Source organism: Gopherus evgoodei, chromosome 6 (assembly GCF_007399415.2).
Source record: "Gopherus evgoodei ecotype Sinaloan lineage chromosome 6, rGopEvg1_v1.p, whole genome shotgun sequence".
NCBI classification, from domain to species: domain Eukaryota; kingdom Metazoa; phylum Chordata; order Testudines; family Testudinidae; genus Gopherus; species Gopherus evgoodei.
The window spans coordinates 74,527,682-74,548,391 of NC_044327.1; the positions used below are offsets into that span (position 1 = coordinate 74,527,682).

The 20,710-nt window shown below is 41.4% G+C and overlaps 1 protein-coding gene across 1 annotated transcript in view; it reads right to left on the reverse strand.

Moving 5' to 3' along the window:
- The window catches only part of LOC115653267 (endoplasmic reticulum aminopeptidase 2-like), a 38,869-nt gene that overhangs the window by 7,796 nt on the left and 10,363 nt on the right, over positions 1-20,710 (reverse strand). Inside the window, 9 exon segments of the mRNA XM_030566256.1 lie at positions 744-900; positions 4,587-4,770; positions 6,916-6,995; positions 7,743-7,918; positions 9,030-9,098; positions 11,269-11,400; positions 14,569-14,700; positions 15,917-16,030; positions 17,041-17,195. Of these exon segments, the coding sequence (XP_030422116.1) occupies positions 744-900; positions 4,587-4,770; positions 6,916-6,995; positions 7,743-7,918; positions 9,030-9,098; positions 11,269-11,400; positions 14,569-14,700; positions 15,917-16,030; positions 17,041-17,195 (1,199 nt within the window).

Consider the following 20,710-nt stretch of genomic DNA (forward strand, 5'->3'; position numbering starts at 1 on the left):
TTTTCAACAGTTACCCAGCTGTACTCCACTCATTACAGGTCCAGTGTTCAGAAGTAATACGCAAATCTGCTATGGTATCTACTCCCAAACACTGTTTTGTGCCGAGTTCTTTGTTATAAAGCACGTCCACAAGGCATCCGCAGCTGAGCTAGCTGTGATCACATTCAAAAACATCTGATAAGTGCAGTTCTGCTTAACACAACACAGGTGGCAAAAATCAGGTTTTTAAATGGGTCTTTATGCAGAGTCTCCCTCCCACACAAAGGACAGAGATTATTTATGTATTGGCCCCAAGGATCTTACAGTCTATATTGACTTAACATAGGCGAGGGCTAAAGAAGGGAGAGGAAAGCAACAAGAGCTTTCCTGCGCTTATTAGCCAGGCGGCCCCAGTGCCACTGAAATGCAAGCCCTGACGCCATGCTACTCACTCTGCACCAGCAGATTCATGGGGTAACTCCAACAACATGAGTAAGGCCAGTTCACAGTGGAGCAGCAGAAACCACAGCCATGGGCCGTTAGTGCATGAGTTGATAATGTGCAGAATGACAAGAGAGTGGAATGTGGTGTTTAGAGCTTGGCTAGCTTATAAATAGAATCCTTTGGGAATTTGAGGATTTTTTCCTTCTCTTTTTCTCTCAAGAGGACACTTTTCTGAATATTAACTGAGCATTCGTTCCGTGTCCCCCAATTCCTTACAAATAAAATTTAATTACAATTTTTTTTTCAAATTAAAAATGGACCTTTAGGTTTTCTGTGACATCAGAAATATTTCTTCTCTCCATCATGTGGTAGAACATTTCCAGGTAGCCCAGGCCTTGCAGAAGTACTACATTACTGGATTCACATCGGAGATATCGTGTCAGATCAAGGGCTGTGTCCAGCGATAACCTTCCTGCACTGAAGAAAAAAAATATACACAAGCTCAAAACGTGCACTTTTTTATAGTTTTGTACTTCCCAGCACTTTGTCTCTGCCTCACTTTGCCCTGTCAAAATAACTAAGGATTGTAAACCAGGTGTGCTGGGCCATATACTCAATTCTGCTGCTGACTAAGGACCCGATCCACTGCCCACTTACGTCAGTGGAAGTCCTTAACTTCAATGGACATTGAATGATGCACTAACTATGTTACCTTAGGCAAATCATTTAATCCAAGTTTGTGTGTGAGTTTTGCATATATGAGGATAACTACTGTAAGACTTTTGGGACCAGAGTCATTTTTCTCTTATTTTTGGAGCTCTACAAACATAACAATAAAACTTGCCTCTCTCACAGGGTGTTCAGAGGATTAATGTATGACTGATTGAAGTGCTCGAAGTAAAAGACAATACAGAAATAGACATTTTGATTAAACTGGTCTCATGGATAGCAGGCACGACTGCCTGAACTAGTTTTCAGTTCTCTGTCGTTTGCTATGTGCCATACATCCTGTCTTTTGATATAGAATCCATGTGGGCTACTCAAGAGAGAGTGTGAAATGTCATCTTCAGTTATTTGGTTCAGATAAACCACAACAGGAGATCTGATCATTGGTGAGCCCTACATATGTTAAGCAGATACTCTTTTATACGTTATACACAATTCCTTAAAATTCTCCACATAACAACCAAAGTTATCCTGGGGATCCTCCATGGAGTCAAGAACAACAACCCATCCATCGTCATGGTTTGCCACTTTCCTCTGTCAAAGCCTTGCACTCTCTCTTCACATGCTGTGGCCCCACTACTCTACCTAGCATTCTAGAGGGCAAATAGTCTTCTCTGATCATCTTTAAACTACCTGCACGGAGGTGCTCAAAGAACAGGAGAGAGCGAACAGTTACAAAGAACTCAGTCAAGGCAGCATTATGGAGTAGACACTATAGTAGGGTTTGAGCATGACTTCTGAAGACTGTACCTGTAGTGCGTGAAGTACTCACTGACTGTTAGATTCACTAATGTTCATGGCTTCTGCCAAAATATCAGAATTAATGGCTAAAAAAACTCTGTGACCAAGTGTGTCAGGCTTTCTTCCACAATGTACCAAAGCAGACTGGGTTAGTTGGTACGGCCTTAGAAAGAACTTTCCAAATAATTAAGCCTGAGAAAACGATCATTATGTGAGCTCTTGTGACTCTGCTCCAAGTATAATTCTGCACAGTCTTCATGCACTTTGGAAAAGATGTCATGTGCATAAACTTTTGCAAACTCTGCTTTACCCATTTAAATGGCAGAACAAAAAGGATCACTTCTCTGCTATGACTTCAGGTGATGCATATCCTATCTCTAGCTATGTGTTTCAAGATTTAATGCTTATTTTAGAACAGTGTTCTTATTTCTACACATATTAGATCGTATCTTTACTTTAGACGTTAAATTAATTCTATTTTCTTTTCTTGTCTAAAAGGCGATAGAGTCCTGCACTTTTGAAAGAAGCTATTGGAACAAGAAGCAACAAGAGCATGTATAGTATTGTATTTGACCATTATCTTGTATCTAGGTACATATATGGGCCTCATCGCTCTAGTATCTGAGCACCTCCCTGTCACGAACAGATTTCATCCTCATAAAACACTGTGCCAATCCCCATTATGCAGATAAGGAACAGGGTAGCGTAAGTGACCTGCCCAAAGGCACACAGGAAATCTGTGGCAGGGCCAGAAATTAAACCTGGCTCTCCTACATCCCTGTCCAGAGCCTTATCCACCAGATCATACCCCCAATCACAATGTCTCTATTGTGCTATTAGTTAGATGCTACTGTAGGAGTGACTTGCCAAAGGAGCCTCTCAATCTTCACTCACTATCTGAGGTGCAAAAGCCCAGAATTGGGCCCACAAAACAAATAGTTGCAGAGGTAACTCTCCTGTTTCTGTGTGGAACTCCCACAGGAGCTCACTAAAAGGCAGGTATTTGAAAGCACAAACTTAAGCCCTGATCTTGCAATGAGCTCTGCAGGGGTGGACCCCTGCTCCTGCACCATTCTCATTACAGGACCAGGACCTTAGAGTGCATTTTTTGAAAAGGTGGCCACTCTGCCCTACACACTGTGGGGGAAGAGGCAGACACAACAGTGGCCACTACTAAAAAGAAAGCTGGGGACATGAATCTCTTGTGTAGGAGTTAGCATCTCGCTCAGTACAAAAAGGACAGAGAAGGCCTGGATGAAATCTCATTGGGGCAAAACAGCATAATATAAAGATGATATTGGTAGTTTCCCTTTGCCTAGGATTATTACTTATTATTTGTAACACTGTAGCAACTAGGAGCCCCAGTCATGGATCAGAACCCCACTGTGTTAGGTGCTGCACAAACATAGAACAAAAAGATGGTTCCTGCCCCCAGAAAAGCTTAGAATCTGGTATTAGACAAGAGACAACAGGTGGCTACAGCAAGATAGTTGGGGGGGGAGGGACATAAGAAAACAATTAGAAAATATTTGAGTTCTGCATATATGCTCATCTGAATTTCTCGATTATGTAGGTCTCTTTGTACAAGGCAGCATTCCAACTCAAAAGTAAAAGATTCATGGTCTCTGCTAACTTGAAGTGGAAGTGACCCTCCTCCGTGGACGTAACAAGTGCCACCTCACAGGCTGGCTGGAGACACTTGCACCATTTATCCATCACTCTAACCCTGCTGCCCCAGTGGCTCACCACCACAATAATCCGTGAGTTCTGTGAGCCCTGTCCAAACTTAGGGAAATGAGGGGTGCCTTACCCAGCTCTCTCAAACCTCTTTATTGGCCGTCCTCCTTGGAAATGATTCAAGCAGGCATGTGCAATTAAAATAGTGCATGAAACTGACAGCTAACCTTTCTCTTAAATTCTTTTTCAAAGACAGAAAACGGCTGTCCATAATATAGTTTTCAGGAGGAATGCATTATTTGATCTTTCCCAAGTAAAGTCTTCTAAGAAAATTAAAAAGAAAGAGGTGGCCTGTCTTTATGGGAAAGAGCAATGAGCCTAAACCATCCCCACATGCTGGTAATTGCCTTCAGTGAAATTAAGAGAAAGGTGATGAAGTGAAAGCCCAACAGTTTTTCCTCAGCCTCTCTATAGCTGGACTCTACGGACCTATGAGAGGGTCTGTTTTGTTCAAGGAGCATCAGCTTCAGGGTTATGCTTGACCTAGGGAAGCAGGGAAATGTTTACTGCCCTTGCACAGTCTCTCTCACTATTAACTAAATATTTTGCTGCTCAAGGCAATCCTCCTGTAGGAGAGTCAACGCTATGTTCAGGAAACGAGTTCTGTGTCTTTATCTTATGGACCCACATCACACGGAGTGGTACTAAAAATTACGTTTGAATGTGCCAGGCTCTCGCTCTGATGGTCCAGTTTTCAACAGGAGGTTACCCTCATGCTAACAAAAAAGTGACTCTGTGACTGGGCCTGAAAATACTGCCAAGGGCATTTTCATAGTGGTTAATTAGATACCTGTGTAAATATCTGAATATGCATTCATCCAATTTTCACGATACAGCAGTAAATGCATGCACCATAGTGGGTGCAGTTTATTTTTTTGTTTTGGCACACAGATTTTTGCTTCTTCCCCGTTAAAAATTGGTATTTTTTTCATCAGATTAAAATAGGAAAGGTGTGTTACCTGACCAGTTGAAATGCATTGTGGATCAAGTTCACTCGGTCCTTGTGGCTGAAAAGGGTGTGGTTCTGATCCAACACTTTAATGATGCTGTCCCACCCATTCTCTTCATAGTGCACAATGTAATAGCCATTCATGTCCACATTGAATTTCACCCAGGCGACCTCTCCCTCCAGTTCTAGTGTGTCTGAATGGGAGAGATTTACGTGGAAATTTTTTTTTTTACTGCATATGAAAAATTAAAATCAAAACATAGGCAAATATTACACCTGTCAGTGGTGTCACCTGAGGAACTATGAGATTTACCGAGAAGACACCTGAAAATGGAATTAGAAAGTTATTTGCTAACCTGAAGTCCTTATACCAGAGAGTTTTATTTTGGGGGCTTCTCTACACAGTGCATTAGTCCACACCAGAGGGGTGTAAACTCTTGTATGCACTGGCTTGTCGTGCATCAGCTGGCCTGAGTGGACCTGTTGGCTTGCACTAACAGTTCCCTAGTGCACATTAGTGTAGTCCATTTTCAAACATTAGGGAACTTTTAGTGCATCTCTGTCAAGGTTTCTTTCCCCACTTTGAACTTTAGAGTACAAATGTGGGGACCTGCATGAATACTTCTAAGCTTAATTACTAGCTTAGATCTGGTAACCCTGCCACCAGCCAGAAATTCAGTGTCAGGCACACTCCCTGTCCGCCCCGCAGACTTTCCCCTCCCTGGGTTGCCTTGGGAGGCTTCACCAATTCCCTGGTGAACACAGTTTTAAATTCCTTGGATCTTAAAACAAGGAGGAATTAACCATCCACCCTCCTTTCCCAATCCCTGGGGAGTCCAGACCCAATCCCCTTGGATCTTAAAACAAGGAAAATCAATCAGATTCTTAGAAAGAAAACTTTTAATTAAAGAAAGAAAAGGAAAAATCATCTCTGTAAAATCAGGATGGAAAATACTTTACAGGGTACTCAGATTCATATAGCCCAGAGGAAACCCCCTCTAGCCTTAGATTCAAAGTTACAGCAAACAGAGGTAAAAATCCTTCCAGCAAAAAGAAATATTCACAAGTTGGAGAAAACAAACATAAGACTAATCCGCCTTGCCTGGCTATTACTTACAATTTTGACACATGAAAGAGTGATTCAGAAAGATTTGGAGAGCCTGGATGTACATCTGGTCCCTCTTAGTCCCAAGAGCGAACAACACCCAAAACAAAGAGCTCAAACAAAGACTTCCCCCCACCAAGATTTGAAAGTATCTTGTCCCCCTATTGGTCCTCTGGTCAGGTGTCAGCCAGGTTTACTGAGCTTCTTAACCCTTTACAGGTAAAAGAGACATTAACCCTTGATTATCTGTTTATGACAACAACCTCTCTAGTGCACACTAGAATGTATACCCCGTTAGTGCGGACTAGCACGCCATGTAGACAAATAGTTTAGATTGAGACTATTTCAACAGGTTGAGAACCTAGTGGGATTTATGGGATTGGTAATGGGAGATAGGTCCTTTTTCCTCTCTTCTACATTGCTGGATCAAATCCTGCTAGATCAACAGCTGTTGCCATCTTGTAGCTCTCTAATGGCTTATGTGAAATTGGCTAGTGTTCTCTGTCCATTTCTCAGCAAAGAGACCAGTGACCGAATAGACTTGGGAACAAACTAAAGTAACATAATCCCTCCAAGTCAGGGTACCTTGCACAGTAGCTGGCCAGAGGCCAGTACAGGACCTTTCCCAAGCACTAAATGCTCTCTCAATCTTTTTTTATTTGTCCCTACCTGGAATCATTTCCCAATTTTGGCCGTGATAATATAAGTTAATATTGTGTGTGTTATTTAGAAGAAACTAAACCCAGGGTTGTGAGTTCAATCCTTGAGGGGGCCATTTGGGGATTGGTCATGCTTTGAGCAGGGGGTTGGACTAGATGATCTCTTGAGGTCCCTTCCAACCCTAATAATCTATTATTCTAATTAAATTCAGTTCTTAAAGTCATCTGTATGTTTTATTGAGAATGTCCAGCATCTTCCCTCTCCCCCTTCAACCGTATATATTAATCTTTAGAGTAACATACAGGTCTGCCAACTATAGTTTCTAGGAGAGGACCAGAGATTCACTATCAGGAGCTGCAGCTTGTGTTCCTTGTGAATGGCAAAGCAGGAAGGGGAAGTAATATAAAGAAAGGAACAAACAGGGCTCCCAAGAGGGTCAACCCCCAACACGTATCCTTAAAATTAATTTTGTTTAGGAAATAAATTTCTTTTAATTGATTAGTAAAGGTCAACCTGTTGTACAGTTAAGGCAATCAATTTATTGATTACAAAACAAATGATCAGACTTCATTACCTGTTTTAGTTTTTAATATGTGTCTGTGAACAGTGTTGGAGCTGCTGGTGATGTATGTGAGTGGGATATGCCAAAAATACCTAGGAGATAAAGAAAAAATACAGTAAAGGAAAATTTGCTTTCACAGAAGAAGACTGATTTGCTTTCCTGTGTCTGACTAATCATAAACTGGCGAGCAATAGAGAATGAGACTGAGTGCTAGAAATGTTAAGCTTGGTATAACCATGCAGAAGTCCACACCAACACTAACAGAGATACCGCTCTCAGTGAAGGATCACTTCTCTATCCAGGTTTGAAATGGCATTCTACATGCATATAAGGGAAATCTGCATATTTTAAAATACTAGCATATCAGTTCTCGCTCCCACTGGATATTAAGTGCATGCTCCTCTCTTATAGAAGGGTAGCCTCATCCTAACTCCACTATGGTACCAACCAAGAACACATCACTATTCAGCTTCATCCTGTTCCCGTGGTTAAGTCCTCAACAGAGTTTCCCATTATATAAATTCCTGTTACATTTTGCCTCTTATGTAGTCCTACCCTTACAGCCAGCTGCTGATTTGCTCCATGCCAGTAGCCAGGAAAGTGGACATCCGCTGTCCATCCTTGCCAAGTCAGCAGGAACACTTGTACTATGCCTCGTTCATATACTTCATGTCATCTATTCATAAACTTACCTCCAGCCTAGGCTGACCTAAGTATATTAGATGGTAATGTAACATCAAGCTGCCAGAATATCAGGCACTTTTTCTTACACTGGAAATTGCAGCATCAGATCAAACACCATATAAATATTATCACCAAAGTAAGGTAAGTGTGGATACCTTGACTGCAAGTTAGCCCATTCAGGGTCTTCTTCATAAACACCCTTAAGGAAGCGCACCTGTCGCAATCCTAAGGTGTTCCCTTCACATTTAACAAGAACCAGCGGGATCCCTTTCTGAAGTGTCCAAGTGTTCATCATCTCTTCGATCTCCGTAAGTTTCCACATATGACTGAACTGAAATGACCACAGACAAACTATATTCAATGACACACTTAAAAGTATCCCCCCAAAATAAATCTGTACACATTTGGGTTTGCAGGCCAGACAGCCAATGCTGGCAATCTGATAGACTCTGGTTTGACTTTTGGTTCTGGGAGCTAGCCAGGACTGAATGAGCAGAAAGTTTAAATACCATTCAAGAAATCACAATGGTTCCTCCCTGCAAGAGCGATGATTATGTACAAGACATTCATTTAACAAATAATGGCAACTACGGTATAGCTTTTACACTGGGAAGCTGTTACAGTAAGAAAGCCAGTATGAGTATTTACATACACTTAAAAATTGTAAAGAGATCCTTAAGAAGCATAGGTTTCCCAGTACATCTTCTCTGACCCCAAAAGACAGTGTTTTGTTTGTTTTTGATAAATCTCCTATATGTGTCTCAAAGAATAATCTCAAGCCTAAGGCACAGAACCGGGAGACAGTAGAACTGTGTCCTGCTCCTGGCTGTGCCATACACTTTCTGTGTGACTGTAGGCAAGTCACAATATACCTAGCAGCAAGTCGCGAATGGTTTAATTTTCAAAGGTGCTGAGCAAGGCCACTAATCAAAATCTGGACCAGAGTCTTGGATGCTTTGTGGCCAGTCTGTGCTGATACACCTGTGCATTTCTGTGGTATTCCAGAATAAAAATGTATCATGCAATAACGTTATTCAGAAAAAGTCTGTGATTCAATTTATTGACCAATAATATATTGTCCAGCACGTGACTTAAGGTGGGGTTTCTTTAGTTCAAAGCCATTTTTTTCTCCTAAATTTTGTCTTGTTTTTGGTTTTTTAATTCACTCATCCTCACTGCAAACTTATCTCTAGTGAGGAGAACAACTGACAAGCTTCACTGCTCGGTAGTTTAAATCCAGGAAGTTCATTTACTAAATGCAGCATATCTAGAACTACTTTCTCCAGAGCCTGAGTGCATCAGTCCAGGGCAAGCTCAGCAGTTGCCAGTCTGAAGAATTGAGATGCAAGATTTGTTTTCTAAGCCCTAGAGTCAGCAGCAGGACATCTTGTCATATCATCACCTTATCAGTCTAGTGTTTTATCTTCTAATAATTTACTTACTGTGTTGCTAAGAGGCCTGAAAGCTGTATAGCAAAAGTTGCCAGAAGAGAAGTCACTTTCAGAGCAAGTCTGTAAAACATAACAGAAAGGTGAATCCTGACACACACAACATATTTTTAGAAATGTTTGTTTTTTAAAAAAAACCAATAATACAGCAAAGAGAGACCAATCAAGTAACTTGAAGTTTCAAAGTGCCACTCACTAAACAAAGGGCTACTAATGACCCTCACAAATGCTTCTTAACCTCTCATTTAAGCATATTCAGTAGGTATGTTTGTGCATAGATAAATTTAACAGTGACAGACAACAGATCTATACATTACATTTTTCCAGTGTTAAATACACAGTAGAATCCTCTAGTTGGCACCCAAATAAATGGCATGTCTGCTTAATTTGGAGGATTGCCAGTGAACAAATTCAGTGTGATGATGTTCAGTGGCTAATTAATGGATTAATGACACACCTTGGGCTAAAACTGTGGAGAGAATTAGGCCCATCATTGTGAAAGGTCCATTTGTCTGTTACATTTTGTTCTGTCTGAAAGACTGTTTGCAGCTGTTTACTGCTATGAACTGGTGTTTACGAGCATAAATGTATACTGTGCAGACTTTGGTTCACAGTATGCTCCTTCCTATTGAATTATGGCAGCTAAACAAATCAGTACTGTATTAATAGGGAGTTTAATTTTTTCAAATTATTCTGTTCAGCAATAAAGTAAAACTGTAAATAAGAGAGCACAAGAGAAATAGAAAGTAAAGTAACAATAACATAGCTCTGAGAAAAAAGGGAAGAAATTAAATATGAAGGTGTTTGATTCACCACTGTATTTTTGCAGTTTTAAACCAGCATAAACCCCTTTAAAAGTACCATATACAACTAAATAGATTGTTGAGTTACACACCACTGAAAAACTGGAGTAATGCAATGAATCAGGCCCCAGATGGCAGAAGAATGTACTTATATGATAGGGACACATTTTCTACACATCTCAAAAAAAAGACTGCAAGTTTTGCAGGTGCACTAATTTTCATACAAACCCTCTATGTGCATGAAAATTGTTTAAGTAGGTATATGGTGTGACTGCAATAGTGACCCCTTGTGGATGTTCTGAGTGCTCTGATGCAGCTGCGTGTCTCCTGGCACCAGGAGGAAGTCTACCTCTAGAGTCCACAGAGGCAGCCCCACCCCAAACACCTACAACACAAACGCAAACATAACTGACTACGGGGCCTTCCCTCAGTGTTCCAGTTGTGCAAGAGGCATTCTGCCCTTTCCTTCAGGCTTGGTTCCCAAACAGTCTCTGCTCTGAGCATGCTCGCTCCTCGAGGTCTTGCTGTTCCTCCCCAGTAACATTACAGAGACAGGCCTGCTAGCCAGAGTAGTCACAAGTGAAGCTGCCTTTCTGGCAGTCAGCCCCGGACTGCACCAGGCTCTCTCCTTTTATTCCTTCTCCAGGTGTGACATTGGCTGCAGGTATAGCGGGATGGGGCTAGCTAGCCTAAAGTCTCTCCTTAACCCCTTCTCTGCTGGTGTGGGACACTCTGCCCCGTCACAGCAGGCATCTGCCATTCTGATTGGTACATGCAATTGTAGAGTTTGTGAGCAAATTTTGCAGATGCATTTGCATCAGACTGGTGAAAATTTGGTCCATAGTTCAATGCTTTGTATGTTGCCCAGCATGAGCAATTCCTGTGAACCTGTGATAATTGAGACTATCACTTTTCCATTTCCATGCATGTCTGTGTTGCTGTATTACTTTCATACTATTCATGTCCAGCACCCACTAGTCAAGGAAATATTTAACCCAGTTCCACATGATCCATAAGTATATGCCTAACTTTAAGCATGGTAAAATCAGTGAGACTTCTTGTGGGTTTAAAGCTAAGCATGAGCTTTGCTGGATTGAGGCTAGGGTGGTGAAAGATACCAAGAGAGTTGTAGGCATAGACCCCATTCTTGCAATGAGTTCCACATGGAGAACTCCTGAGCCTGCATGGGTCATTTATTGGCCATGTACTGGGCTATTTATTTGGAATGTGCTGGGAGTGGTTTCAGCTCAGATAGGATCATCCTGGTTATTTTAATCTAGTTTTGGTGAAGGCAACTGAAAAAAAAATAGTATGCAGTATAATCACTAATACATTCCTCTATTAATTGCATATAAAATCTAAATTCCCTATTTGCAACTACTGTATACAAGGATATAATACAACATATTTCAACAAAGGACAGAACTTGCATTGGCCATGCTGTTCCACAAATCATTATTCTTTGCATTCCTATAGCTGTACTTCTTCAAGTAGTGAATTATTCCTTTCTGGAACACCGCCTCAGATAGGAAATCTTGGAGCATCTTCAAAATACAAGCTCCCTAAAACAGAAAAGTAGCAAGTATTCAAACAAATGGTTTTACATTACATTTTTATGCTCATGTGTTGTTTAGCCAGTGATGGTTAAACTGAGAGCTTAAAGTGTATTGGTAATGCAGTATAAATAAAACAATTGCTTCAGCAATATGTACTGAATGTTTTCATTAGCCAGGTGAAAATGGGTATTCAAGACATGATGCCCAAAGACACACTGGCTGGCTCCCTGAACCATTCTGAACTGTCACAGCTACCATGGAGACCTGTTGGACTCTGGAGGTCAGGTCACTGATATTCTTTAGCATAGCACAAAGGTTTTGAAATTTATTTGTAATATTATTATATTATAACCAGGGCTGGCGTTAGGCAGTGCGGGACCCAATTTGAACAGTTTCGACGGGGTCCCGGCAGGGATGACTTAAAAAAAAAACACGTAACAAAACACGTGGGGCTTGTACTTACCGGGCGGTGCTCTGAGTCTTCGGCGGCACTTCAGCAGCGGGTCCTTCACTCACTCCAGGTCTTCAGCGGCACTGAAGGACCCGCCGCTGAAGTGCCGCTGAAGACCTGAAGCGCCCCCAGGTGAGTAAAAATTAAAAAGGCACCTCTAGCCAGGGAGGGGATTCTCACCAGGTGTGGGGCCCTCTTAGGCATGGGGCCCGATTTGGGGGAATTGGTGGAACAGGTCTAAAGCTGGCCCTGATTATAACTGTTGCCAGCATCTGATTTCAGTGCTGTCATATAATGTGAAAGGATATCCCACGCATCCCAAAGAAAGTGGAATTTTCTCTATGGATAATAACCAAGTTCTGTAATTTTGTATCCGATAGTGGATTCTACAGACAGAAAGCTGCAAACAGCTAGAGGTCATTAATGACAAAATTTCAGTACGAGCAAATGGATTCTTGTTATTTGCAGACATAGTCATTGACTCCAGATTTTAGACAAAAGAACAGTTATATTACAATAATGGGCACTAAAATTCATCCTCCTGCATCTGTACACAGCCATATTGACTCTGGTTAATCTTATAGTTAAGGCTGTTCTACAATGATATAACTAATAAAGCTTGGCGCTTCATTATGCTTTTCATTTGAAAGACCTCAGAACTCTTTATAAAATGTAATTAATTAATGTTAGTACTAAAGAGTGTGCATGCATGCATATTTGGGCAATTAACTAATTTTAACAGCTACTAAAGAGGACGATTAATAAACTTAAGTCAAGAATTCCACACAAATTCACATGAGTACTCTTTCAGCTTCTAGTGGGGATCAGATACTGATCTGACATGGTGAAAGAATTTAGTCTCTAGAGTAAATGCCAATTCTGTTTCACATGAAGTAAATGCATAAATTAATTTCTTCTGTTGTTTTGGGTAATTACAATCAATGATACTGTAATTTAATATTGTTAATATAAAGATCATAGAAGTACACCACAAATCAAATAACGTTGAATGTTTATTACTACTGTCATATGTATTTAAAGCTGATAGAATTTGGTGTGCCTTGCTTTGGTCTCTGGATGTATTGAACTTTAATCCCAAACAGTTGATAAATACCCAAAATTATATTGAGTATTGCCCTTATTCTCTTGGAATCCCCAACAGAAGCTCGGCACTGGAGCTGCCAGTTCTTCTGCTCTTCAAAGCGAAGGCAGCTTGAAGTTAGCTAAGAGAAGGACCACTACATTGACTGTAAAGCCTTCTTTACTTCATCTGTGTTTTATACATTTCAAAAAGGACTTGGGCCTTATCTACGTGGGACAATTGCACCAGTACAACTTAATGTGAATTTAAACCAATATAGTTTTAAAAATGCTAACTCCTCTGTGGACACTCCTATTTTAGTAAAGGACCCACTTACTTCCAATGATCTTAAATCTACTGAAAATCAGTTTAAGTGAAACTGAAGAAAGCCACTCAAACCAAAATCCACACCATCTTTTGCATTGATATAAACTCTGTTTTGTTCAATAACTGGTTTTAGTTAAACTGGTGCAACTGAGAAGCCAGGATAGGCTTCAGCTTTGGCTGCTGTTGCAGAATAATAAATAAATAAAATGGATGAGGTGCATCCTAATAGCTGCACTGGCAGCCTGTTTTCCTTCAAGGATATGTTATAAAGGTCAACCGTATGTGCTAGCATGACTATAGACCATAGATTATATGATTGGATTGGCCATTTTACCGCTCTTATTGGGTGCACTCTAGTTTAAGCTGTTGAGATGGGATGGCTCTGCCAGCCAATTAACATATAAACACTGGAAGGTCAAACTAGTAAAATATTATATATATCAAATTAAATACACCAGATATTTCAATACTGATGAATCATCTCAGGGGATCTAAGGAGGACAGGAAACAGCACAATATAAATTCATACTTACGATTGGTATAAGAAAGTAATCTAGTGCCAAAATCACCCCATTCTGGTTCACGTTTGCCTTCTATATTCATGATTTCTCTTAAACTAAAATCAGAATGTGCCTTCACTAGTAAAACTGGAAGGATAAGTTGCATGTTACACTTAACTCTTTAGTGAGGCAAATACTGCCCACAGGGGAAGTATTTCAGTAGGCTGAGGAACTTGTGTGGTTTTGCTATACATGGGTTGGTGGCACGATCAAGAAGCCTATGCAACAGCCTGTCCATACCCTATATGCAACATGAAGTGAGGTTCTGTCCATGGCAATGCAGAGCTGTGTGATGAGTTGAAGCAGGATGTGACTACACTGATGCACTGGCCAACACTTCTACAGATGGGGGGAAGAAATGCCGCTGGATTGGAAGACTAACACATCTCATGAGATGCAGTGGGGTCATGGAATGGCATAAAGGGAAGAATTTTAACACACACACAGCTCTTGTGGAACTCTCCTGCACACAGCCCATGTATTCAGACCATACATGGGCCAGGATTTCACCATAGTTATAATCTAGCAGTGGGGAAGCCTGGGTGGCTGGAGCCAAGGGGTTAGCAAAGTGGAACCATAATAATTAATCCATTCATGGGAGGTTAGACAAACGCAGAGAACTAATGTCAAATCTGTCATCATACTGCAAGATTCACAGAGTTTTCCCTCCAAACAACTGGCTTTCAGGTTGCTTAGAATTTCAAGTGTTGTGACTGCGAAAGATCTTTTTGCATTTATGAATTGATATACAGTACCTTGTCATAGGACACAGTATCAAACATTTCCTTTATTTGAGTAGGAGTTTCTGCTGGGTTGGAGATGGGATGAGATGAATTTAATGAATCCCTTGCAATTGCACCAAAACATACATTCAGAAAGTAATCCTCCTGTGGGATGTACAGACAGTTACCACCTTCCAGACATGATATGGATTTAAATAGATACACACTATGAGGACAGAAATAATACACAGTACAAAGACAGAAATGCTCAGGCAAAAACTTCTTCCCTGGCATAATGATCAAGTGCAACTCCTGTACAGAAAAGATTCCAACTATACTGATATATTTGTATCACATCTGAAAGACCTAAAAATTTGCAAATTTTGCAAAAAAAAGAAAAAAAAGAAAAGAAAAGAAAAAAAAACCCTCTTGCAAACAATCTCCAAAATTTTAATTCCTAACAAAAACAGACCTGACACAAATTCCCAGACCCAAATTCCCCAATTCAGTGAAGATAAGGATCATCATAATGCAAGTTCAGATCCAAAACTGGCCCCTATTATAGCAGAATATTGGCTCTTTTGTAGTTAAAGGTAAATGGCTTCGTAAAGGGCTGAATCCAGTTTTTGAGTGTTCATAATTCACATCAGAATTTTTAAGATTGGGCCTATCCTCATTTCTAAGGGGAGCAAAAGGTTGTTATATGCTAAACTACTTTATGAATATAGTTTATAATAGATTATTTATGCTACATACATATATATGCATACATTTGGAATATTCAGCTAAATGCTATTTTAGCTGAAACAGCAAATGAGCTGTGTGTGCCAGCATAATCCACAGTTGAATAAAGGCTGGTGACTGGAAATTATGTAGAAAGAATCCAAAAATAGCCAGGCAAATTAAGTTCAGAATTTCAAGATAAATTCACTTTTGAGTGGAGAACAAATATGAGAAGTTCCTGCCTAAAGCATATTTTTATCAAAAAAGTGTTTAAGTGCCAGAAAAATAAGGATCTATAAAAAAATGCCTTCTCAACCATAACTATATTGGTGCAAGTGCCAGAATGCAACGTACCAGACAGCCTCTCATCTTTTACTGGAATTCTTTGTATAACAACAAAATTGCTTAGATTTAGGGAAGAGAGATGCAGGAAATAGGACTTAAAAGGAAAATGAGACTAAATTTTACTGCAAAAATGTGCTTATAGACCAGGAATCAATTCTGAAAATATACAGCTATTCTAAGCTTCAGATGCTCTCTTTGCTAACCCTTTTCAGACAATAAATTTTGTTGTATTTTCCTGCTAGTGACCTGTAAATGATTTTTCATTAGCATCCAACAGAGAAAAAGGACTTAGCAAGATAGCTGTATTACTTACAATTTGCAGCTCTGAGTACGTAGCACTAACAGAAACCAATTCCATGAATCTGGCAAAACCTTCATTTAGCCAAATGTCATTCCACCATTCCATAGTAACCAGGTTACCAAACCACTAAAACACAAAATCTCAAGTAAACAAAAGGAAAAGAAAACTTGGTAATTACTATATTTAATGAGGAAGCTTTTATCTCAAGTTCAGGCACATCTGTGTGCTTTATTAAGATCAAATTTGATTTATATGTCAAAGAAAATTGAACAAAGGGAGGACAAAAATGACAAAACCAGAATTTAATGAAATGTAATGGAAATCTAAGAAAGCTGGATTTTTATGTCTGAATCTATATGCAATTTTAAAAAAAAGCTATTCTGTATTCTGTCACACTTTAAATCAAAGGAAGCAAAAGACCGAGTTGAGATGACGGATGAAATATCTTCTTACTCCTGGGAGTGGACCCTTGAACTAACATTGTAGCATTTTGTTAGAGAGTGTGGGAAAAGCTTACGCTTTCATTGCTTGCTTGCTGAATCTGTTCTGTGAATTAATTGAAGGCTTCATTTTCAATGCTGTTTGGCTCACAATTACATTCATAGTTATTCTCCTTTTTCACTATTTTGTGAAGCCTTCACAATAAGGAAAGTCAACATTCGCTAATACATGCAGCTGCCACAATAGAAGAGGCCAGGGAGTGTTTCTGAATTTAGATATTTGTAAGTTGACAAAGTAGCAAGAATTGATGGGATTCTTTTTTCTAAAGTTAATGGACCAAATTCTGCTTGCATTTACAAAAGTCAATCTGGAATGACTCCTCTGAAGTCAGTGGAATTACTTCTGCTTGACACTGATGTAACGGAGAGCACAATTTGTCCTAAATAGTTCCATCTAGCACTCTAAATGCTACTGCAGAAAGGTGCCTAAATAAATACCACTGATTGCTATTATTCACAATCCTTCTCCCTTGTAAGTCATTTGTTCTCTTGGCTCCATACATAACTAACTCTGCTAAAGCTCTTTAGATTGTTTGTACTTCAGCCTTAGCTGTTAACTGCCATCTCTATATAAGTGACTTTTTTTTTTCAGGCTTGCAAAGAAAGACATCTACGTTAAATAGAGATTAAAGTTACCTGATGTGCTAATTCATGGCCTATCACCTTTGTGACCCACAGTTTGTCGAATGCTGAGGAGGTCTTGGGATCATAGAGCAGTGAAGTCTCTCTATATGTGATGAGACCCCAGTTTTCCATGGCTCCTGACTGGAAATCAGGGATAGCAATAAGATCTAAGATTTAACATAAAACCTGTGTTATTACTGAGTATTAACTTTTCTAGCCCTTTGTTGTTGACTGGTTCAGTGGTCCATGTGTTCCTTCCCAAACTCAGTGCGATCACTCCCATTGACTCCAGTCAGACCTCCATAGGAGAAAGGGAGAAAAAAGGTGGAAAGCCAGGAGCAAATCAACTTCAGATTCCTCCTTTGTGAGCACAGCTAGCAGTGGAGTAACAAGAGTTCCTTGTTATTGGACAAGGAACTGTACACTGGGTAAATAAGCGTTACAGGCAAGAAGTGTTTGCTAACAAAGCTTAGACTAGTGTATGACAGAGAGAGAACTTATTTTGTTTAGCTTTTCTTCCTTATTTTAGAAGGATATCAGAGAGACATCATGCTCTAGTAGTAAGATACAGGCCTACCACCTCAGAGAACTGTCTCCAGCTCTGCTTCCTGTGTAACCTTACAGGGAGGAAAGACGGTCTTGTGAATAAAGCCCTTGGAGTGGGATTTAGAAAAACTGAGGGTTCTTCTTCCAGGTCTGCCATGAGTGACCTTGAGCAAATCACTTAATTTCTTTGTGCCTCAGTTCCTCACATGTAAAATGGGGATATTAACTATACTTCCCTATACGTATGTTATGAGAATAAATTCATCCATATTCGTGAAGTGCTCATTTATTGTGGTGATAAGCACCATAGAAAAATCCAGAAATAAATCAAATATTCATATACACAACCAGTTTAGGGGCAAGCTGACAACATACAGCCTGCAAAGTATCTACATTTGAGTATTGCACTTGGTCCTGAACTGCTGGGCTGGGCGGGGCAGTTGCAGAAACTCAGAGATCTTCCATTTTCCTCCCTTGTAATTTTTCCCCCCTGTTGGAAGCTGCACCATTGCACACTCCTACAGAAATACTTACCAACTACATGAAAGGCCTGAAATTTACTGCTGATCAGATAACAAGCTACTACAGACTATGCATCCTCCAAGGCTATGTCTACACTATCGTGGTAAGTCAACCTAAGTTATGTTACTCCAGCTACGTGAAAACGTAGCTGGAGTCAACATAGCCCACGTCCACACTACAGCTTAAAATCGATGTTATTAAAATCGATTTTATAATACAGGGTTTATAAAATCGATTTTACGTGTCCACACTAGGGCACCTTACGTCGGTGGTGTGCGTCCATGTTCCCTGGCGTCCATCGATTTCAGGAGCGTTGCACTCTGGGTACCTATCCCACAGTTCCTGCAGTGTTCCCTGACCCTTGGAATTATGGGTTACTACCCCAGTGCCTGATGGGGCAAAAATCACTGTCGTGGGTGGTTCTGGGTACAGCCTAACCCCCTCCCTTCCTGAAAGCAGCAGACAGCCATTTCGCGCGTTTTTTACTGGGTGAAGTGAGCAAACGCCATTTTGCAGCAAGCATGGATCCTGGTCAGATCTTTACCTTGCTCGCGGATGTTGTAAACAGTTCACGCATTCTCCTGCTGTCTATGCTGAACCATGAGCCAGAAATGCAGGAGAGCATGCTGCTGCGCGGCAATGAGAGTGATGAGGACTTGGAGAATGAGTTCTCCAAAACCGCGGGCCCCCGCGCTTTGGAGCTCCTGATGGTAATGGGGGAGGTTCTACCCATTCCTCGCCAATTTTGGGCCCGGGAAACAAGCACAGACTGGTGGGACAGCATAGTCTTGCAGGTGTGGGACGATTCGCAGTGGCTGCGGAACTTTCGCATGCGTAAGAGCACTTTCTTTGAACTTTGTGACTTGCTTTCCCCTGTCCTGAAACGCCATAATACCAGGATGAGAGCAGCCCTCACAGTGGAGAAGCGAGTGGCAATAGCCCTCTGGAAGCTTGCAACGCCAGACAGCTACCGGTCAGTCAGGAATCAATTTGGAGTGGGCAAATCTACTGTGGGGGCTGCTGTGCTGGAAGTAGCCAAAGCAATCATTAAGCTGCTGCTACGAAAGGTTGTAACTCTGGGAAACGTGCAGGTCATAGTGGATGGCTTTGCTGCAATGGGATTCCCTAACTGTGGGGGGGCCATAGATGGAACCCATATCCCTATCTTGGCACCGGAGCACCAGGGCGCCCAGTACATAAACCGCAAGGGGTACTTTTCAATGGTGCTGCAAGCACTGGTGGATCACAAGGGACGTTTCACCAACATCCACGTGGGATGGCCAGGAAGGGTTCATGACACTCGTGTCTTCAGAAGCACTACTCTGTTTAAACAGCTGCAGCAAGAGACTTACTTCCCAGACCAGAGAATTACAGTTGGAGATGTTGAAATGCCTATAGTTATCCTGGGGGATAATGCCTATAGTTATCCTGGTAGGACCAGCCTACCCCTTGATGCCCTGGCTCATGAAGCCATACACAGGCAGCCTGGACAGTGGTCAGGAGTTGTTTAACTACAGGCTGAGCAAGTGCAGAATGGTGGTAGAATGTGCATTTGGCCGTTTGAAAGGGCGCTGGAGAACCTTACTTACTCGCTCAGACCTCAGCCAAACCAATATCCCCTTTGTTATTGCTGCTTGCTGTGTGCTCCACAATCTCTGTGAGAGTAAGGGGGAGACCTTTATAGCGGGGTGGGAGGCTGAGGCAAATCACCTGGCCGCTGATTATGCGCAGCCAGACACCAGGGCAATTAGAAGATCACACCAGGAAGCGGTACGCATCAGAGAAGCCCTGAAAACGAGTTTCATCATGGGCCAGGGTACGGTGTGACTGCTGTTTTTCTTTCCCCTTGATTAACACTCCCCCCCCAATGTATTGACTCCTGCTGCTGCAAGCTAGCTTCCCTGCATCCTTCCAGAACTGCTTGCTTATGGAAAATAAAGTTACTATTCTTTATTAAAAGTCAGTCCCTGTAAGCAACCCACCCTCCCTCTTGCTTTTACAACCGTGTGATTAAAAACGCCTAATTAGGGGTTTTGGGGGGAGGATAGTAGAGGGAGGGAGGGAGGAAGGGAAGACAAAGGCAATTAAGGAAGCCCTGAAAACGAGTTTCATCATGGGCCAGGGTACGGTGTGACTGCTGTGTTTCTTTCCCCTTGATTAACCCCCCCTCCCACTGCCTTTGAATAGCATGTCCTAAGATTAAAAGAAATGAAAAGTTACCCCGGGAGTGGTTTGGGAGGAATATAGGAGGGAAGAAAAATGCCATTAAGGGCATTTCAATGTAATGACAGCCTTTTGGTTGGACTGTCCACAGGGGTGGAGTGGCCAGGTGCAGAAAGCCTTCCCCCATGCGTTCTTACACATCTGGGTGTGGAAGATATGGGATATGGTGAGTACTGAGGGAGGATGAACATGGGCTGGAGTGGCACTCTGTGACCCCGCAGCTCTTCCAGCAGACTTCGGAGGAGGTCAGTCTGATCGTGAAGAAGCTCCAGCGTTGCTGCCCGCCACCGCTGATCTTCCTGCCGCCACATGTCATTTTTAGCGTCCCTCCTGTCCTCACGTTCACTGGCAGCCTCCCTGTACTTTGGGACCACGTGTTTCCACTCCCCCA